At 34.6% G+C, this 23,566-nt stretch overlaps 1 protein-coding gene across 5 annotated transcripts in view; it reads left to right on the top strand.

Annotated features, from left to right (window-relative positions):
• The window catches only part of LOC139996213 (solute carrier family 35 member F3), a 52,874-nt gene that overhangs the window by 17,258 nt on the left and 12,050 nt on the right, over positions 1–23,566 (top strand). For 3 of the 5 annotated variants that reach the window (XM_072020421.1, XM_072020422.1, XM_072020424.1), the window contains exons 5-9: positions 3,211–3,558; positions 3,667–3,795; positions 3,936–4,125; positions 6,363–6,452; positions 6,529–6,658. In XM_072020421.1, coding sequence (XP_071876522.1) covers positions 3,211–3,558; positions 3,667–3,795; positions 3,936–4,125; positions 6,363–6,452; positions 6,529–6,658 — 887 coding nt within the window. Of the gene's footprint in view, positions 1–3,210; positions 3,559–3,666; positions 3,796–3,935; positions 4,126–6,362; positions 6,453–6,528; positions 6,659–7,546; positions 8,009–22,335; positions 22,366–23,566 lie in introns of those variants that run through there. The other 2 variants (XM_072020423.1, XM_072020426.1) reach the window with 2 other exon arrangements.

Genomic DNA, 23,566 nt, shown 5'->3' with positions numbered 1-23,566 from the left:
GCGATTGGCCATTAGATCTCCGGCCGATATGGGAGCCCCGTAGAGGACCCGCGATAGAATCACACCCTCATATAGGCGGCGCACTCCGGTTCCCGCTCCTCCGATGTTCGGCAGTAAACCGCACAGGGCGTTGGCTGCTGCCGTCACTTTCGGGATCAGTAGATCGAAATGTGGACCGAACGTCCATCCGTTGTCAATGGTGAGACCCAGATACCTCATCTGGGATCTCACCGGGACTTCCTCTCCGTCAATGTCCACGCAGAGTTCAGAAATCCTGCGAACTATAAAGCTTGCACAGCCTACAAAGCCTTGTACAAAAATAAGTACCTTAAACCCAGAATTAAGGACCTAATCAACCAAGTACTTATTCCATAAAAATTCACTACTCCTCCAATCTCCTATGTACAGGTAGTTCAAGAAAAATAAAGCAGACTGAAAATCTACAATGATCATTCACAAAATAGCGTTCCTAGTTTACAAAACACGGATAACTTCAATAGGCTTAAAAAATTAATCGCGAAACAAACAGAGCAAATCAATGACTTGCTATCATTACTTAAAACGACTTAAAATGAAACCAATACGCATAGCTCTTTGGAATGCCAACGATCTAGCTCAGCATAAATATGAACTAGGACTCTTCCTAAAACAACAAGAAATTGACGTAATGCTTATATTTGAAACTCACTTCATTGATAAAAATTATCTGAAAATAAACAGTTATAACTTTTATCATATTCAACATCTCAGTGGAAAGGCCCACGAAGGCACTGGAATTATCATTAAGACCAATATAAAACACTATGAGCTTCCATCATTCCAGAAGGACTACCTCCAAGCTACAAACCTAGGTATAGAAGATTGGTATCGTGCAATCATCACGTCAGCAGTATACTGTCTTCCTAGACATTGTATTTCCAAAGAAGACTTCGATAACTTCCTCGAAGACCTGGGCAATAGATTCATATCTGAAGGAGACTATAACGCTAAACATACCCAATGGGGCAGTAGACTTATCACAGCAAGAGGAAAAAATCTACTGAACAGTATAAACACCAACAGACTTGATTACCTCAGTACAAACGAACCCACTTACTGGCCCACTGACAATAACAAACTACCTGATTTATTAGATTTTTTGATAACTAAAGACATCTCGTCAAGATATGTTCAAATCAAATATTCTGTGGAACTCTCTTCAGACCATTCACCCGTAATAGCAATAATTAACTCAACAATTATTGAAAATCTACCTAATGGCTTTATTCACAACCAACTCACCAACTGGCAGCTCTTTAGGGAAGTCTTCAATCGTTCAACATCAGCCTTAATACCTCTAACGACAAATGAAGATATAGATGCAGTCACGGAATATTTAAACACCAGCATAATAAAAAAACCATTACTTAATAAAAAAAATCATAGAAAAACGCAGACTTGAGCATGGCAAAGTATTTTGGCAAAGTCATAAAACACCTGACGACAAGCGTAAGCTGAATAATGCAACGAGAAAATTAACTAAAATCCTTAAAAATGATAAAAATGACTGTTTTCAAAAATATCTTACTAATCTGTCTCCCACAGCTGACTCCAACTACTCACTATGGAAGGCATCCAGGAAACTCACTCGTCCTCTGCAAATAATCCCTCCAATTCGCTGTCCGCAAGGAGGATGGGCGCGTAGCCCTATACAAAAAGTCAACTTGCTTGCAAGCTACTTAACTGATGTTTTCAAACCGTATTCCTCCACTATTGCAGCGGAAATATCTGAATACTTACACTCACCTTCCAGATGTCTCCTCCTATTGAGCCTTTTTCATCTCAAGAAGTCATAGAATTAATCCGTCGTCTAAATCCCAAAAAAGCATCGGGACATGATCTGATAAGCTATTAAAGAGCTTCCCATAAAAGGGATTGCACTCATCACTTCATCCCACTCAGACCCGATAATTGCCTCCTCAACTCTCCAGCGAGGTCTCGACTCTATGGAAAAGTGGTTTCACAAATGGCGCTTCAAAATAAATGGAAATAAATCCAGTCATATAACCTTGACGCTGCGAAAACAATTTTGCCCACAGGTGACCATAAATAATGTTCCAATTCCAAACAAAGATTCAGTCAGGTATCTGGGCATGATTCTGGACAGAACAATGACACGGAAACGACACATCTTAGATAAATCTAAGCAACTTAAATTAAAATTAAAAACATTTTACTGGCTCATTGGCACACGTTCCAACTTAAGCGTACAGAGTAAAATAATGTTATATAAAGCCATATTAAAACCTGTTTGGACCTGTGGGATCCAACTATGGGGAACAGCGAGTAATTCCAACATAGAAATTCTTCAACGATTCAAATTAAAATCTCTAAGATCCTTAATAGGTGCACCTTGGTATGTCACTGACGAAATAATACATCGCGATCTTAAGATAGTTACAGTTAAAGAAGAAATATCCAAATTCAGTAATAGATATAACATAAGAATCAACAACCACCAAAAGCCACTAGTTACTCAATTACTTGACACGACGGATCAGATCCGCAGGCTAAAAAGACATTACCCTCTAGATTTAAACATTAGATTCAGCTAGAATCAAACGTACGATAATCACTTATTATTCGCGTTATAGTACCACGTCAAAATAATTTTCTTATAATTCTCAATGAGAATTGATTGTAAAATACATCCAAATAAAAAAAAAAAAAAATATTTAGATTTGGTAACCTGACGAGCGAATCCAGAGTTTTTATATTCTCTGAACAAAAATAATTTTGTACAGTCTTACTGTAGGTGGATACAATGTCCTGCTAAAAATTCAACTTTTTTTTTTGGTATAATGCGAATAGCATATTTTTTCAATTGCTTACCAATTAAATCTATATATATTTGGTTGTTTATCCGATCTGATATAGAATTTATATCTACATATGTTACTACTGTACGTACGTAAAATATACGAGTATATTTTCTTGTATAGATCTACGAGTATTCAGAAGTAAACAAAGATGTTGAGTAGTTTAGCAATTATAAATTGACAGAAAATGTTTGTGAATTGCAATACATAATATTTGAGTAAAGTATGAATAAAATGATAATTATAGTATACAAATATTGGTTTCGCATTCATTTTCTAGCAATTTAGGAATTATTGTAACTAATTTTTTCGATACGACGTTACCATGAAATTTTTATCTATATCTTTTCAGACAGCTTCATACAATGCTCCATTCTTCACAACCTGGTTTTGTACAAATTGGGAAATTCTTTACTTCCCAGTTTACTTCCTTTGCCAATCTGCAAGAATCAAATGTAATAGTCCATCTGAAATAATTGCAGAGAGTTTACGAGGTTTCCGCGACAAAGGATTTACCGGTGGTCGTTTTTTGATCAGATGTAGTCTTTTTTGTGGTCTCTGGGTAGTTACAAACTATATGTATATTTATTCGCTCAGGATACTACTAGCTACCGATGTAATGGCACTTTTCGCAACCAACGTATCTTGTGTATATTTATTATCATGGGTGATCCTTCATGAGCAATTTGTTGGAGTAAGGGTTAGTAGATGTTTTTCATAGAAACTGTCTACAATCTGTAACTATTAATTGCCTAATAAAACTAACACTGTCGATGAAATTGTTATGTGACAATTATGAATATTGCAGATAGTAGCAGTGATTTTATGCAATACTGGAATTGCACTTTTAGCGTACATGGATGGTATTACTGGAAGTCCAACTTTAGGTGGCGTTGTTTTGGCAACATCGGCAGCAGCTGGTTCGGCAGTTTACAAGGTAAAAGTTAATACTAAGAGATCGATGATTTTGAACATTATCAGTTACATCTAATTTATAATTTGACAATATACATTTTAAACAAATGCTGAAAATAATTCGGTGGAACATATGAGGAAGGAAATATAATGTTAAACTAGGTGCTGTTTAAGAAAGTCATAGGAGAAACAACATTTGGTCAAATGTCTTTATTCTTTTCTCTTATTGGGTTGTGTAATGCGGCGTTATTATGGCCAATTTGTTTGGCTCTTTACTTTTCGGGAGCAGAAAGCATACACTGGGGACGATTGCCATGGACGGCATTACTTTCAGCAAGCATTTTGCACTTAGGTTAGTATCTTTACTAATTAATCTTAAACTTCTATCCAGAATACACCATCAAATCAAGATATAGGTTCGATTATATGAATTCTTCGTATCATAATAAAATAAACCTTTTATAACTTTGCAATTTAAATATTTTTACATACTTGCGAACATTTGTTTAAATTTCGCCGCTGATTGAGCACTACAGGTTATCTTTACAAAGCAAAATATAGTGATTATACAGGGTATATCATATAACTGGGATAGGTTATATCTTGTATCTCGAATTTGGTAAGAGAAAAAAGCTGTTAAGGAGAAACTTAAATAATATAGTAATATAGTATTAAATAGTATAAATAGTAATGCTTTATTGCTTTTCCTTGGAGAATACAAAAGATCTGTTTTTACATCATCATTCTTATTCTATAGTTCTTTATCTATACTTAAACCAACCTATCTTATGTTATTGCAAATATATATGTAATATCGTTATTCTTGGGATAATTCAGGGATCGATTCTGAAGTCTGAAAATCGAGTTTTTTTTATTATGAACGTAATTAGATAAAATACAAAAATAAACAACAATTGATATCCGTCTATAACAATAAATAACAATAAAGTACATAAACGAGAAATAACAAGTTTTGTACAATGTTTACCTGAAAATCGAGAATCGATTTTCAACGTCCTGAGCTACCGATCTTTCTACGTCACTCTTCAAAATTTTAAATAACTATTCTGTAATCTTGTCTGCCTCTAATGTTACTCTGTGTCCGTCCGTTCGGGAAAATGCGTGCTTCTCAAAAATGGTTGTCCGTAAAACATAAGAGGGTCGCTCTGTCCGTGAAACAAAGAATGTCGTGCTACCCGTAAAACAAAAATTGTCCCTATCCCGCGTGAACTCTAGGGAGTTTACATATATATATATATTATATTCGGCTACAGGTGTAAAAAAATTTAACTCTTGAAACTACATTAAGATGAAAATCAAGAATAAAAAAATTGTGTTTTCAGTTTTGTTTTTAATTATTGACAATTAAAAATTAGCCGAAATACCCCCGTGTGCGAGAAAACTTTCTTACACAACTGAAAATGGGTCAGTCTAAGCACCGGTGTGCACAGGGATATGGGTAGCGATTTACCTGGTGCAAGTCGTACAGAAAATTATAACATTTGAAGGCGTAGACCATCCTGCACGATGTTTTCTAAGAAAAATCGTAGATTAAACATTATACCTGCCTACTCATTAAAATTCATTACAGCATATCGACAGCTGTCTCTCATTAATATTTCCTCTAATCCTTTACTTCCAAAAATAATTAATAATTAATAGCTCATATAAACAATGTTTATACATTGTTATATTTATATTGTTATTGTTTTCACACACGCACCGCGATCGTCCCATCCACAAAGATCACTTGCGTCTTACTAATATATTAGTATATTTGTTGGATTATCTTTTATCCTTTATATCAAACTTTTATATGTGATTCATTTGCAAATAAGTGTAATTAATATGAGTCATTAAACGTTTTAAGTATGACCATTCAAGAAGATTTTGTAGCCAATGAAAATTTTGAAATACGTTTCACAGATCTGAATGTTCGAATTTAATTATTGTTAAAAATATGTTTAAGAAATTTGTCATTAACTGATCTGCGATTATCATAAGAAATGTTTCACATTAACTTTGAAAATGACGATTCCAAAGTTGTAAATGTTCGAAAATGAAATGTTAGAAAAATAAGATTCTAATAATATATTTTTTATATGTTTTAGAACCAAAGTACATGAAACGTTTATAACGATTCATACATATTTAACAGTCTCTGTTTAAACAGTTATTTTTAGTCCTTCATATATGAATATTATAGATAAATATCTCTAAAAAACGTGCATTCTCGGTACTTAAACTCATGTTTATTTATAAGAAATACGATTTAAAAAAGCGCTGCAAGATACTAAACTTGTTTCATAGAGAAATTATTATAAATATTAATTCTTTGTTTCACTCATAATCGATGTAGTACGATTGCCTCTACGGTTTCGCAAAACTTAAAAAAGCTCATGTTCTATCCCGATTAAGTGATCACAAGTAATCTTATTTCGCGATCGTTTATTAAAAAATTATTATTCATATCCTTTTATATAATAATTCGAAGAATTGGTATGTTTTCTAACATTGAGGTATTCTGGATATATCAGAAATAAGACCTTGAGATAGATATTAAGGTTACATTTTGTTTTTATTCGATAGTTGCAAACATGCTTGGTAACTTCAGTATTGCTCTGACCTACGACCTGTTCATTACGCTAGGATTGATCACCGCTGTACCTGTATCTGCTGGTACGGTAAAAATGAGACATTAATTGAGCTAATATCTATAATTACTCGATAATTATGTAATATTATGGTGTTACAGCATTGGATGTTCTTTTATACGGAGCCCATTTCATGGGGATGAAATTGGCAGGAATGATTTTTATAGCAGTCGGCTTCTTTCTCGTGATGTTTCCAGATAATTGGCCAGATTATATAACCAGACTGCTTCGGTATGCACTTTAAATATATTTTTTAAACGTAATTTTATGGTATGTTTATTACTTCTAAGTGAATTTTTTTCTTAGTCTTTAGTTTTTGTAGATATTCTAAGCGTCCTATGTTTGCTACCTTCTTACATCCAAGTGTGCGCACGTGTATGTATATATATCATATGTATACATACATACACGATTTTATATATTTCTTCTTTCCACTTCTGCAAGGATATTAAAATGTCATTTATCTTGTTTTGCACCATCATAGAGGCAGCGTGTAGTCTCACCGATGTAGGATATGCTTGATATATAAAAATGGCCTATATAAATATCTATCTTTCTCTTATTCACTTCTGTATTTGAATCTTTTTAAAGCATATTAAAGTTCACATGTTTCTTTCTGGGAACAGCTTCTATGACAAAAATTCAAAGGCAATCTATTTTTTAATTATGTATGTAAATATATAGTTGTACATAACATGAATATTATGCATAAAATTACCACGTGTAGTGCTTCTTCGCATCACATTAACTCTACCAATAATTTAAAGATATTTAGAAATATTTATAAATAATATATTTTCTACATCGAAATTTTCTATTACGTTACATCTTTAATGAAGATCACTTTTTATTCTTTTCTTAAAAATATATCGCAACACTATACTTGCGTACATATGCGTAGGTAAATTCGAAAGATCGATTCGATTAATCAAAATGGTTATGTCGCTTAATCAAAATATCAATTGAACATTTGATAGTCCGTTCAATGGTTTCATATTTTTGCTGTGTAGATACAGATCTAAGCAAACTGTAGAATATTTTCTTTGCCATTTAGAGGTACAAACTTTTGTGTTTCATGAATTGATAAAAATAAAAAATAGTACTCATATTATTTTACAGGATGCCGGAAATATGCAACAGGTTTAAAGTATAATTAAATGAATATTTTTTTATATTTAAGAAATATATCATGATTACATCAAACATTAAATATATTGTATTAGTCGTTATTTATGTAAGATAATACACTTACATGTAACAAGTCTCAAAGTTATTCATGCAATTAAGTAAAATATGCTGTCTCGTTCACGCAGCTTTTAAATATGTAAATACGAATTATGGAAATTATATAGTATTGTAGTTAGTATTTACAACATGTTACCATATTAATCCTATGAAAAATTATTTAGAGGGTCGTTTCATTTGTTTTCAATTCAATTAAGAATATATTAAGAATAGATTCTATTTTGAATGTGAACAATAATAAGTAATGAATAGCCACTAATACAGTAATTTAATAAAATTAAGATATACATACAACTATATGTGATCTTCCAGAAAACAGTCATCTATTAACTAGTTGCAGACTGTTTTATTAATAGTATGTCGACGACTTTTCAATTCTATTGCCAAAAGCACTTGAAAGTATAGACTATTTCCTTAAAGAGATGAGTAATATTTGTAAGCTTGTTTAATGCAGTAACTAAACATTTAATCAATGAAAGTCAATAACATGTACCAGGTCACATTTTAGCAGCTATATTTTCGTATAAATCTATCGAGTTTTGTCATTATGCAATATACATTAGACTATTGAGTTTGATATGTCAAAAACAAATAACATCTACATTATATGACTTGTGAAAAGTTGATATATATAAAAGTTGTATGTGTGTGCTAATAAGAAAGACGGACGTATTTACTTGTCTTATAGAGGAGATGCTTAAAGTTAACAATTTTAAAGTTAATTTACTTTTATATTTTTAAATGCAATGTTGTATTTTTTATGTTAAAATTTGGAAATATATGTGCTGGGTATATTTTCTAAGAGTAACTACCATTTTTTAGACATTTCTGATAATTTGCCAATGAAATGTTTCGAACAAAAGTTAATCAATTTTTGATCCGCTCCAAAAAACTTTTCCCGATAAAAAGTCAAGATCATCTTGGCTTTTTTAAATGACAGCATATATTTTGGACTTCACAGAGTTGTACCTGACGTCAAAACGAATTCAACGATTTGCTATACTAAGACCCATGAAATGATCTTGAATTCTGTAATTTAAATTTGATCATCATTAATATGGAAAATTATCTTATTTCGACCAAATTACGTATTTAAATACATATATGTACATACATATATTCGATGCTTGTATTGTAGGAAAATTTAGCGGTTCTATAGATATATATAACGTGTTCGGTTACAGATGTAAAAAAAATTGAAAAAATTGTTTATATGTTTCATTATTTATTAATTACTTATGGAAGCAATGGTTTAAAAGAAACATTAATTGTCTTTACTTAAAAATTTCATAAGTCGGTTTTCGAAATGCTGTTATGAATTTTAATGAGTAGACAAGTATAATGTCTAATCTATGATTTTTCTTAGGAAACAGCGCGCAAGATACTTTACTTCTTCAAATATCATAATCTTCTCTACGACTTGTACGAAATAAGCTGCTATCCATATATCGCACGAATTGAGGATCCCTTTATACACCGGTGTTTAGACTGACCTATTTTCGGTCGTGTAAGGAGGTTTTCTCGCACACGGAGATATTTCGGCTAATTTTTAATTGTCAATAACTAAAAACAAAACTGAAGAAACAACTTTTTTTATTCTTGATTTTCATCTTATTTTAGCTTCAATAATCACTCGTTAAATTTGTTTACACCTCTAGCCGAACACCCGTATAAGTTACATATAGCTGCGGGAAATAACATACTTGTAGTGTTCAGGAAAAATTAAATTTTTGGAAAGAATAATACCTAGATCTCTTATTGGATAAAGAGAGCTTAGATAGTAGATCATTTAGAGAATAATAAAAAACAATGTTGCATTTTTGTAAATCTTATGATATAACATTTATTTATATTGTGGGATAATATATTAGCTGTATACCAGCCTTGAACCTATACATATATGTAGGTCTTGTTGAACTAATAGAGTAGATATAAGATGGTTTATCGGTGCTACGGAAGATCTCTAATTCATCAGTATAAAGAAGGTATTCACAAAGTTATGGACTTCAGATATATCACTTATAAATAAATTAAATAGAAATGGGGCTAGATGGGAACCCTGGAAAATACCAGAGTTAATCTTGATAATTCTAGAAAAGGAGTTATTAAATTTGACTATTTGAATCCTAGTCCTAACGAAGCTCCTAAATCGCGAGAGTAGATTCCCAAAGATGTCCAAGTAATTGTACCTAATTAAGTAATTGTAATTTTAGTCATGAGAATTGAGCTGCTAGCGGTATTGAAAGCTTTACGAAAATCGGTATAAATCGGATCGACCTATGTGCCTTTATTTACATGATCAGCCAGCTACTGATGGTACACCACCAAGTTAGTTTTAATCGAACGTTTCTTAGTGTTCATATTGTTGATTGATAATTACAAAAAAAAATATAACTTATGTGTATTTTCGTCCAGTCGCGGGGAGACGCGATCGTTTGATGTAGCACGTCAACGGGAGTCGTAAATTCCCGCTACGATTGCACGAATCGACACCACGAGCAGGGCGATCCCCTTATTTCTTTTAGGATAATAGGGGTGATTAGTTTTTAATATAACTGGAACCCACAGTTATAGAATATATATATATATTTATTTACACTAGCCTACAATAATTATTGCGTCGACAGAAATTGTTTGACTTCGTTGTGTCGGAAAGCATAGTAATTGATTAATCCGAAAGTGGATCGATTTGATGGATAGAACGCCGAGAGATTGATTTTGATACGTATCGATTTTCGATGAATTCGATTTTATCCGTTAGCGGTTAAGACGTGTGCGGTAAGATTTTGGAAGACAGACTGCCCTAGGATAAATTTCTTGTCCTCTCGGGGACACGACCCCCTCCGCGCTCCCATCACGCCACCGTTCGCGCCGATGATCACGTATGCCGACTTCTTTGTGTAATTAAAGAACGGATCGAGTCGACGTTTCTGGAACTCGCGGCCGGGCGGCAACCGTGCAAACCGTATGACGCTAGAGGACCGCGAGAAACGGTTAGAAACACGATCCATATCAAGCTTCGCGACGTAACATTATGGGTGGCCAATCTTTCCAAGATTTTAGACATGATTTTGAATGCTAATAGGTCTAAAATTTTTAACATAAGTAAGATTATCATTTTTAAGTATAGATTTAAATAATACATTTAAATAATTTCCATGTCCCAGGAAAAATTCCTGAAGATAGGAATTTATTGAAAATAATCCAACGAATCCTGGACATAGTGAATCTGCAGCATTTAATAAGTAGAGAGTGGCTATCTATCAGAACCTGAGTTACAATTAGTGTCAATATCGTTCATGCTATCAAATTTTGATCTTTTCTTCAGTTATTATTGATTTTATCAGATTTCATATTAAGAAAATTGTGAACCAAATTAGACTAAATTATTACATTACTATTATATTATACTATATTATTTGTTGAATATGATCAACTCATACATAGATAATAGGTACCTATATATGTATATTGGAATTCCTTTGTTCCAGAATATAACCTCTTTATTTGAATTTGTAAAATATTCGTATCTGTAACATACACAATTATACTTTATACTATTTCCTCTCTGATACTATATTATTCAGTATTATCGTTAATTTAAATAACTAATCTATTTTTATATAAACAATAGCACCATCTCTGTGTACTCACGTTGACTACAAATTTAAAAATCCATAAAAATATATGAATATTTATTCTATATTATGAACAATTTTTCTTCATGAAGCAAGATTAATCTTCGTATCTTTTTTTACACGTTTACTTATTGTTCGAAGAAAAAGCTGTTGACTCGAGATTATGCCATTTTCGATATCTTTTCGCTTGTTTTTAATCAATTTTCAGTGTATATCCGTCAGACACATAACAAAGTCTGTATCTTCTTCTTGAGAAGTAACACTACATAAACAAGAGTACTTCGAACCAATCACTATTATTGCCATATCACGATCACTACTTTATCTTCAAATTGATGAATCAATGAACTAGCTTGCACTTGTGAAATTTTGTAGAAATATACATATGTGTCGATGCCATCAAATACTATATGCCATTAAATAGTATATTCTGAAAAACTAAAAATAAGATGGAATCATTCTATATATGTACATTGTACATGTATGTTTTTTTTTTATAGATCTATACAACTGTATTTTATTATTTCTTTTCTTGCAATTAATCCCTATTTTTACTTATGAGGATTTTCGTCAATGGAGTTTTTAATTTTTCTGGAAGAATAGTGTACAGTATGTTATATGTTTGAATTATCAATTCAAAACTCATTTAACTTGATTTTTTAAGATTTCTCCAAATTAGTTCTTCAGTATACTTTAAACGTACTGCTCTATATATGCAGTATTATATTTTTATTGTCTTTGTCTTTTTCCAATGAGAAGTGTAGAATGCAGAAAGCCGTTTACCAAAAAGGATATTAAATTTATTCCACAATATGCCAATATTCCACAATGTATCACCGTAACCGTATGTGAAAAGCATCTATCGTATTTATAAGCATATCTTGATTGTCTGCATAGGGATGATGAAAAAGTTCGATTCAATTTTGCATAAAATTTTATACGAACAGTTAAGGAAAGTGCTTTGTGGACAATATTGCCTTAACGTATTTTTGATAAAATTTATTAAAAAAACATGAATAAACATTTTACATTTGTTAAAGTTGAATATCCTATTAAATGAAAAAAAAGAAGGATTAATTATTTTCATATCTGTTATAAATATATATAGAGGTTGATTCATAAATGTTTGTCAATACTCCAAGGAGTAAATCTACAGATGAACATTTTTTTTTTTATATTTGCGTTTAATTTACAATCAATTCTCGTTAGAGGATTTTAAGTAAATTTATCTGGTGTGGTATCATGACATGATTAATAAGTGTTTATAGTATGTTTGATTCTATTTGAATCTAATGCTGAGATCTAAGGTGTAATGTCTTTTTAGCCTGCGGATCTGTTCCGACGTGTCGAGTAGATGAGTAATTAGAGGGTTTTGGTGGTTGTTAACTCTTGTGCTATCTTTATTGTTGAATTTGAATATTTCTTCTTTGACTATGGATATCTTGAGGTCATGATATATTATTTCGTTGGTGACGTACCAAGGTACATCTATTAGGAATCTTAAGGTTTTGGATTGGAATCGTTGTAGAATTTCTATGTTAGAATTACTTACTGTTCCCCATAGTTGAATCCCATAGGTATAAACAAGTTTTAATATGGCTTTATATAGCATTATTTTACTTTGCATGTTTAAGTTGGAGCGTCTGGCAATGAGCCAGTAGAATTTTTTAGTTTCGTTTTCAGTTCTTTGGATTTATCTACGATGTACCGTTTCCATGTCATTCTTCTGTCCAGAGTCATGCCCAGATATCTAACTGACTCTTTATCTGGAATAGGTATATTGTTTATCGTCACCTGTGGGCAAGTTTGTTTTCGTAGCGTGAAAGTTATGTGGCTGGATTTGTTTTCGTTGACTTTGAAGCGCCATTTGTGGAACCACTCTTCCATAGAGTCGAGACCTCGTTGGGGAGTAGAGGAGGCAATTGTCGGGTCTGAGTGCGAGGCTAATAAGGCTGTATCGTCAGCAAATGTCGCTGTGGTTATATCTGTCGAAGTTGGTAAGGCTGCAATGTAGATGTTACGCAGCAGGGGTTCGAGGACACTGCCTTGAGGTATGCCAGCTTCTATTTGAAATGTTGAGGTTATAACGTTTAAGTGTTTTACCATGAATTGTCTATTGGTTAGGTAGGATTTTAGGATGGAGTAGTAGGTGTGTGGTAGGATTTTCTTTAGTTTGAACAATAGTGCTTCATGCCATACTTTGTCGAATGCCTGTTGAATGTCTAGAAATACCGCTGTGTAATATTTCTTTTTTTCTAAGTCTTGGGTTATTTTGTGAGTTAAACGATGAATTTGCTCTATCGTAGAATGTTGCTTTCGGAAATCGAATTGGTGATCTGGCAGTGTTTTTAGATCCTCTAAGAGTGGAAGTATCATTAGCATCTTCTCGAATAGTTTGGATAAAGTGGGTAGAAGACTAATTGGGCGATAAGAGCTGGTTTCATGTATTGGTTTTCCAGGGTTGGGAATGAGAGTAATCAATGATATTTTCCAAGACTTGGGATAGTATTGAAGGCGGAGAATAGCATTCAAAATGGAAGTGATGATTGCAATCCCTTTTATGGGAAGCTCCTTAATGGCTTTGTTACTTATCAGATCATGCCCCGATGCTTTTTTGGGATTTAATTCTATGACTTCTTGAGATGAGAAAGGCTCAATAGGAGGAGACATCTGGAAGGGAGAGTGCAGGTATTCAATTATTTCGTCTGGAATAGTGGGGGAATATGGTTTGAAGACGTTAGTTAAATGACTAGCAAACAAGTTAGCTTTTTGTGTAGGGCTACGCGCCGATCCACAGCGGATTGGAGGGATTGTTAGCGCAGGACGAGAGAGTTTCCTGGATGCCTTCCATAATGAGTAGTTAAAGTCAGCTGTGGGAGATAGATTGGCAAGATATTTTTGAAAACAGTCGTTTCTATAGTTTCTAAGGGTTTTAGTGAGTTTTCTTGTTGCATTATTTAGCTTGCGCTTGTCATCGGGTATTCTATGACTCTGCCATATTCTTCTAAGTCTGCGTCTTTCTACGATTCTTTTTAATATGTGATGGGGATATTCGTGTTTATTGTCGAAGCTCTTCATAGGTGTGGAAGCACGGATAGCGTTTACTATGCTGGTGTTTAAGTATTCCACGGCTGTTTCTATATCTTCGTTTGTTTTTAAGCGAATTGAGGCTGATGTTGTATGGTTGAAGATTTCCCTAAGGAGTTGCCAGTTGGTAAGTTGGTAGATTTTCAATAATTGTTGAGTTAATTATTGCTATTACGGGTGAATGATCTGAAGAGAGTTCCACGGAAGATTTGATTTGGACATATCTTGGCGAGATGTTTTTGGTTATGAAGAAGTCTAATAAGTCAGGTAGTTTATTGTCAGTGGGCTAGTAAGTGGGTTCGTTTGTACTGAGGTAATTAATTCTGTCGGTGTTTATACTGTTCAGTAGATGTTTACCTCTTGCTGTAATAAGTCTGCTGCCCCATTGGGTATGTTTAGCGTGGTAGTTTCCTCCTGCTATGAATCTATTGCCGAGGCCTTCGAGGAAGTTATCGAAGTCCTCTTTAGAGATAGAATGTCTGGGAGGACAGTATACTACTGACGTGTTGATTGGACCATGCCAATCTTCTATTGCTACGTTTGTGGCTTGGAGGTAGTCCTTCTGGAATGATGGAAGCTCATAATAGTTTTATGCTGGTCTTAATGATAATTTCGGTGTCACCATGGGCTTTTCCGCTGGGATGTTGGGTATGATAGAAGTTATAACCATTTATATTTAGGTAATTTTTATCGGTGAAGTGGGTTTCAAATATGAGCATTACATCAATTTCTTGTTCTTTTAAGAAGAGTTCTAGTTCGTATTTGTGCTGAGCTAGACCGTTGGCATTCTAAAGAGTTATGTGTAATGGTTTTATTTTACGTCGCAGTGTAGTTTGCTCACAAGGAGTGTAAGCAGTGATAGCACGCTTTTAAATTGCTCTGATTGTTGTTCGATTAATTTTTCGAGCCTATCGAGATTATTCGTGCTTTGTGGACTGGGAACTGGGACTGGAATATTTTGGGAATGTTCATTATGGATTATCGGTCTGCTTTTTACTCCTTGAACTACCTGTGAGTAGGAGATTGAAGGAGTAGATAGTTTTTGTGGACTAGGTATTGGAATCGTGAGGTCCTTTACTCTGGGTTTGGGGTACTTGTTGTTATATAAGGTCTTGTAGGCTCAGCAGCCTTTGTAGTTCGCAGGGTGGTCTCCTTGACAGTGGATACATTTCGCAGGAGTTTCTGCTGGTTTAGTGCATTGATCTGTAGAATGAGGACCTGCACATTTGACGCAGCAGTAATTGCGGTTGCAATATTTTTGCGTGTGGCCGTATCTCTATCACCTTTTACACTGAACTATCTCTTTTTTTGTAAAAGATGGTTCGAATTTTATTACCGAGTTCATTAATCGGTTGATATTATATATTTCTTTGTTATTTGGCCTTTTCTTTAAATCTACAAAGAATAAAGATAGTGGATTTTTTGTGATTCTGTCTTATATTGCTGATGTTGGTAATTTCATGGTCAAGATTTTGGAGTTCGTATTTCAGTTCATCTAAGTTAGCAGAGTGGTGAATGTTGCGTAGTACCACTCGAAAGGGTCTTTCTTGTTTTAGTCGATAAGTGTGGAATTTAGCGCTCAGAGTTTTTAGCAACTTGGTTAGTTTTCTATAGGAGTCTGGATTTGTCGGCAGAATTTTAACCTGGTTGTTTTTAATTTTTAGTTGATAATCTTCTTTGTTGATGTCTTTCTCGATGGACTTGATCATTGTTTGAATATCGATGATGTCATCGATGAAGATTGGTGGAGGAGGAGGAGTTTTTTGCTTTTGTTGGCTTGGTGATGTTTTTGTCACATCCATAGAGTCGTGTGTGGATTCCAGTAGTTCGAATCTGTTGTAAGTGGAGATATTTATGTTTTTGTTGGGTGAGTCTAGCTTGCGTTGTTTGTTATCATTTGTGTTGTTTGGAAGATGGGACAGTTTGTCCTTTTGCCACGGAGGAGGGAGAATAAAGCGGTTATAGCTTTGTTCGATTGAGCTAGTTTGAGATGTTTGGGTCATCTTCGAGCTAGTTAATTCAAATTGAAATAACTAGTTGAGAGGCTATGATTCGGATTGGAGATTAGAAGAGTCTGATTATTCACTATTAAATTTAGAGCACATTTTGGTTTCACTTCACTTTCGGCGGAGCGTCGTTACTTGTATTGTGAACTGCACTAGGTACTAGACACACACGTGTTCACGCTTCGGCAGTCGACGGTTGAATGACACATGAAAATAAATACAAAATGTCTTATGAATATATACCTTAAATACTTTAGGTTTGGAAGTATGCACACATGCTGTTGCATATCTTTTAACCGTTTGAGTCCCAAGCAGTAGGATCGCGCTTTTGTGTCAAAAGGTCCCAATACGTTTGAACGCTACGGACGACTGACAGTATTTTGTATTTCATTGTTATCTTCTCAATAATTTTTATTGAACAAAACTTGAAATATTTGTAAACTAATAGTGCGCATATATAATAATATAGATGTATTTCATAAAAATAATAAATGTGGCGAGCGGTATTGCGCCGCTAGTTTCTCTTCGCAATCGATTAAGACAAGCGCTATCGCGCTGTTCGGGATTTTTCGACTCTGTTTCTTCAAAGACTCCTGGGACTCAAGCGGTTAATAATGAGTTTCGTAGTCATTGGAAAGAATACCAGATATTCATCGAATAGTTTCAAATCCATTTTGTATTTTTTCTTGTCGATCGTGGACATTGCTCACTTGCGTTGAATATACAATAGATTTTAAATGGCTCCAAAAACAAAAACCTAAGTGGATTTAGATCATGGTGGCCATATAATGGATCGATCTTACCCTATCCATCGGTTTGCGAAGACGTTGTTAACACTTTCTTTAATTATTCGTTACTCGAAAACTAAGAACGTAAGACATATGTCCATAGGACGTTTTTTATTTATTTTCCTGTGTTTCTACATTACCTGCTTGAAATATTGACATGCATTTATAAATCATTCTGTACATATACGAGCATATCTGTTCGTAGTATTAAAAAGGAGAAAGTGTGTAATTAATTAGAAACCGTTTTTTTTTCCAACTATTCCTGTATTATTCACATTTTATTTCGCATTTTCTCATTTCTTTTTCGTTCTCGTAGTTTATTACATGTCAAAATATCTTTAATATCATATCTTTTGCTTTCTGCTTCATTTATATTTTAATTTCTCAATTATCAGAAATAGCGATGATGAGAAAATAATATAAAAATATGAAAAAATAATGTAACCAAGTACATTTTTTACAATTACTTTTTGTTTACTTGTTCTACGTATAAACATATTTCTTACTAAGAAAATTCACGAGAAATATTGATTTTACATTCAAGCTTTTGAATTGCACTAAAAAATTGTTGACAACTTAAGAATATGAAAAATTTGTTGTTGAGAGTATTTAAAATATGTGTATAAATTTCAGAATCTTTATGTATTTTTAAAGAATTTAATTATTACAAAAGAAACTTCAATTTTGGATTACGTTAAAATTTCCGACACGGATTTCATCAATATGGTTTCCACTGATACCAATTCACCAACACCAGTCTTGATCGATGTATGCTTTCTATCAATTATACATTATGTTTTTTCGTCCAGTCGCGGGGAGACGCGATCGTTTGATGTAGCGCGTCAACGGGAGTCGTAAATTCCCGCTACGATTGCACGAATCGACACCACGAGCAGGGCGATCCCCTTATTTCTTTTGGGATAATAGGGGTGATTGGTTTTTAATATAACTGGAATCCACAGTTATATAATATATGTCGGAGTTGAGTTGTTTGAGCTTGAATTATGGGCGTGTAAAGAATCTTCGCCTGGGTTGTTCATTGTTGTTTCACATCAAGATAACGTTTATTAACACGGATACAGATGAAATAAGATCGACCAGTGACCGTGGTAACTAGACGCTAATGGCAATGACCTTAGGTTCGATATAGCGAATCCACGGTCCACGGGGTCACTCTTTATTAAACTCAGAATAGAATTTCTATGCACAAAAATATCGCTTGCTATGACGCTCTTTATATTGCTCTCTAGACGATGTGTCACTCACCAAGGAGATCACAAGAATAATTGAGTAATGGAAACTTTTTTCTCCTTACGATTGCGTTAGCTTTGTTTAACGTTGGCCTGGGATACCAACAAACTGCTACCGTTGATAGGCGACATTGCTCTTGCCCAGGGTTTGATTGTTAATGCAACGTGTGTCTCATAATATTGGTACTTTTCTGTTAGGTGGAACGTTCATCCCGTGACCGCGGCTACGCTCGGTGACCGGTTGTCGCCTCGAGCCTAAGCTCATTATCTCAAGTTTCGAATGACTGTGTCTAGGTTATTTCGTGAATGCTATTGAGGCTTTTCCAAGCAATTCCAACGGGTGACCCCGTTGTCCTTTCATCTCCGACATATATATATATATTTATTTATTTACACTAGCCTACAATAATTATTGCGTCGACAGAAATTGTTTGACTTCGTCGGGTCGGAAAGCACAGTAATTGATTAATCCGAAGATTGATCGATTTGATGGATAGAACGCCGAGAACTTGACTTTGATATGTATCGATGTTCGTTGAATTCGCGATTTTATCCGTTAGAGTTTGAGATGTATGCGGTAGGATTTCTGAAGAAAGACTAACTGCCCTAGAATAAATTTCTTGTCCTCTCGGGGAGACGACCCCCTCCGCGCTCGAATCACGCCACCGCTCGCGCCGATGATCATGTCACGTAAAATAATAAAAAAACACAAAAAATAATAAAAAAAACATAAAAAAGACAGAATTTATTTCTTCACACTTGATTTACACTTGACTTCCGAACTCTAGGAGCGACTTTTTAAGACTGAAGCTCTTACAATTCCACCTTTAAAAACTGATTTGTTTCTTTCTTTGTCATCCCTCAATATCCCCACTATCCACGCGTTTGTTAGCCGTTCTCGAATATTCGGCAAAAGGACCGTTGGGATATTGAAGGTTCATTGAGCACTTCGCCTCGCCGACATACACTGTCGCCGAGTGCGGCCGCATCTTTATTTCTATCATCAGCGGTTCCGAAGCGCGGCCCGGTCTTTGATGTAGATCGAGGTGTAGTTGATGTTACAATCACGTATGCCGACTTCTTTGTGAAATTAAAGAACGGATCGAATCGACGTTTCTGGAACTCGCGGCCGGGCGGCAACCATGCGCTCGTCGATACATTGTATGCCCCGTCGGGAAGATGAGACGATTCGTGTATGACGCTAGAGGACCGCGAGAGACGGTTAGAAACACGATCCATATCAAGCTTCGCGACGTAACACATTATCAATAATATATGACGATAAATAAGTTAGAGGTAAGTAAATAGGAACATTCGAAAAAAGCAAGAAGGATAAAAACAAATCTTTAATAAAATGAATTGGAACGAAATGGTATAATATTTATATAGAAACATAAAATATAGATATTATTTTATTTGTAGATGTTTAAAAAATAAAGATACAGATTTTTAGTTAGTTAGGTTTGGGTTCGGTTAGGTTGTGATGAACTTAATGAGACGGAGGACGACAGCGGGTAATAGCGATGGTGACTAGGGTGGAAATGAAGGGCGGGAGGAAGAACGGTAGAAAAGATATGCTCTTGCATTTATATATGTCGGAGATGAAAGGACACCGGGCCTCCCCTTTGGAATTCTTTGGAAAATTCCCAATACTGTAGTCTTTATAAATTAAACCGATTATAATTGTCCGAGATATGCGATAATGAGCTTGGGCTCGAGGTGACTACTAGTCGCCGAACGTAACCGTGGTCACAGGATTAATGTTTTTACCTAATAGAGGTATACAGTAATTGTATAGCTCTCCTTCAAAGAAATAGTTGCAGCGGCACTCGATAGTAAACATTCCAATGGTCTCTGCCGCGTGGTTCGCCACACACAGACCCTATTCTTCGGGCAAGATGATTACCATATGTCGATGCATCTCCACAGTACATGTTCAGCTAGCCTGAGGATCCGCTATAAATTTTAGTATTTAGTTAACTAAGGTCCTTCAAACGGACAAACAGTCTTTATCCTAATAATCTCTGAATCTATCACCTACTACGGGAAGATACGGGAAATCTACTTTTCTCACGAACGACGCTTCCCGCTAGCAACTTCCTCTCAAGGGTGGCCAGCATCTTTCTCTAGCCACCAACATAGAAATTAACCAATTAACAGCAACGTCCATTTCCCTCACTTTCCGAACGAGGGTTGTCCTCGACGAATCCGATGATCTCGTGCCCTGAGACGCACCCCATCATAGTTTTCTTCTGCAGCATCACCGCGACGGAGAGGAACATTCTCGTGCGATCTCATCAGCGAGTATAACGTCTTTACGATCAGTGAATACCTCACGTTTTGTAACAAAGTATCCGACTTAGATTTTGGAGGAAAGTACAATCGCTATCCCGTTGACCGCGGATTCGTTATCGAATCTAAGACCATTGTCATTAACGTCTAATCACCGCGGTTACTTGTCAATTCTGTAGTACCCACACTTGTGCTAATAAACATTACCTCGATTGTGTAACAACGATGACCAATTTCAGTGAAGATTCATTACACGCCCCTAGCCCTAATCCTAATGATAACCTGACATATAGAGAAATCTTTTCACGTAATAATCCAAGAGCATCGCAAGACTTGCTTTTACAAACGCAGATGTAGATGGGAGAGGCAGGATTGGTGGTGGTTGCTGAAGCACCAGCAAAACAAAAGGGAGATGGGTGGTTAGTGTAAACGGCAAAGCAGTAACTATGGTTAATGATGGGAGCATAAAGGTGGATAAAATGGAAAGAAAGAGGAGGTTGTAATAGTAAGGAAGATAAAAGGAGTGATTATAGCAATTAGCTATTTTTCATCGATTACAAGGGTTGATGAGTTCAGCGAATATTGGAAGAAAGTGGTGGATTATATGAGGTGGTTTAAGGGAATAAGGATACGGATTTCTGAAGGCGTTACTGCTCATACCCATATATGGTATAGGTGACAGATGGAAATAATAGAGAAGCCAATTAGCTCAGAAAACTGGATATGTCTGAATGAGGGTAAGACATCTTGGAAGACGGCCAGTGTGCGTTCTCATCCTCGCTGCCAAACTCAACCAGGATGCCTCCCACAACAACAAAGACGACGACGAAGGAGTGTTGCGGTAGCATATCTAAAGAAAGGAACCGGGACACTCCTGACAAGCGTCATGAAGACCACCGTGGGGTTTTAGTCTGTAAGAGTCCGACACTACCCGCCGCCCCCCAGAGGGTGGCCAGGCGTCCATGAGGATTTCCCCACGTAAAAAAAAAAAAGTGTGCGTTCCCATAGGGAAAGTTGTACCAACTAGAAGCTTGCCGATTCCAAGTCTGGTCGTGAAAGGTAGAGGAGCCAAAATCCAACCCAAACGACTTCTACCGGCCACCCGTTATCGGCTACGAGATGCCATGCCAAAACATTAGGACACTTATAACCTAATCCAAAGACATTTACAAATTAATGTAAGGTTTTATATTACTTAATGTTGTCGGTTAATATTATTATTAACCAAATTATTGACTGTCAAAGCTATTGTCGATCAAGATTGGTGTTGGTGAATCATGTTGGTGAAACCTTTGAAGAAACCTATGTCGGGGATTTTAACGTAATTCTTTAATTTTCATTGATATTCAATTGTAACAATATATATTTCGACATTTCTTTTCTTATTTTATTTCAACTTTTAATCTGTAAAGTTGACTGATTGTGAAATATTTATACAGTCACAGTTTATTATTAATGTTATTTTCAATATGAATCAAAACATTTAATCACATAAGAAATACAACAAAATTGCTTGAGCTGCTTGTTGTGTTGTGTGTGAATCGACGTCAACACTTCATCACTCGCTTCCAAACAATCAGGATCCATTATATGCTGTTACAGAAATATAGTCCTCATGAGTCACAGTTCGAGGTAAGAAATTACATCGCCTTCGTTTTATGTTACTTACGTTGAAAATTCATCTGTTTATTTCATCTCAATGTCACAAGTTTACAATTTAGTAACATAAATCATAATTGTTGCACACTATCGACAATAGGTAAAATAATAAATTAATAATACCAGATTTATTGCTAAGATAGATGTTTCATTCAATTATAGTGTATAAATATTTATCTCTTCTGAAAACATTCGTGCTCCGATTTAGATCAAAACTTTTGAAATATGTAGGTTCCATTTAGATAAAAACAATGTTTAGGAGAAGAATGTTTGGCAGCTCGAAGGTAAGACACTTTTTTAACATTTTTTTATTTGTCTTCTATATATCGGCCTATATATCTATGTATGCACGATGGATGACGTTTACATTGCACGTTGGTTACATTGCTTGTGGTTACTTTAATTCGTAATTCAGGGTTCATTCGTTGGTAACGAGTATTGACAATAAGTACAAATGTCTTTCGCAAATATCTCCAAAATGTTGCATCGCATTAATTTATTTTCTCTTGCCAAGAAATTGAGTAATCATTGAATAACAGTCGAGTGGCTAAAGAAACATACAATTAATTCTAAGTGAAAAATGGTGTGCAGACCATAAGAAAAAAAAAAAAAAAAATGATTTATGTCAAAATATGAGGAAGTTTTAGTTATGTTTAGGAAAAATGGTAGAGTTTCAACTTATGAGACGCTAAAAATCCTCCTTTTAAACATTTTCTTTACTTACGAAGAATCTATTTTCAAAATTTCTATCCTATCGGAGCATGGATACTTTCGGAAGTTTCGGCTTTATGTCTAACTGATGGAAAAGTTATAATCATTTAACTGAAATAAAAACGTTAGAACTATTTGACTAAAGATATTGAACAATTATTATTTACACCCTTTGGATTTCTGGATATTTTAAATTTAGAGGACAATCTTTAGCGTTTTCAGATGAATTTTCTTTTCTAAGTGACAAATAAAAAATATGAAAAAATGCATGCCTTGTTGCATGCCGTGACAGTTTTAATCTTTATGTGTGTGCGTGTGTGTATATGTGTGTAAAACCAATTATCTTTTAAGGCATTTGCTTCTTTTAACTAAAAAGCATGCCGTGCATACTTGCTTCTGTATATATAGTAAATCTTAATGTTCACACTAATCCTAATGTATCATATATTTTATTAAACGTGTC

Source organism: Bombus fervidus, chromosome 17 (genome assembly GCF_041682495.2).
Source record: "Bombus fervidus isolate BK054 chromosome 17, iyBomFerv1, whole genome shotgun sequence".
In the NCBI taxonomy this organism is placed as follows: Eukaryota; Metazoa; Arthropoda; class Insecta; order Hymenoptera; family Apidae; genus Bombus; species Bombus fervidus.
Note: the sequence above shows the minus strand (reverse complement) of the source record. Positions and strands in the feature narration are given on the sequence as shown.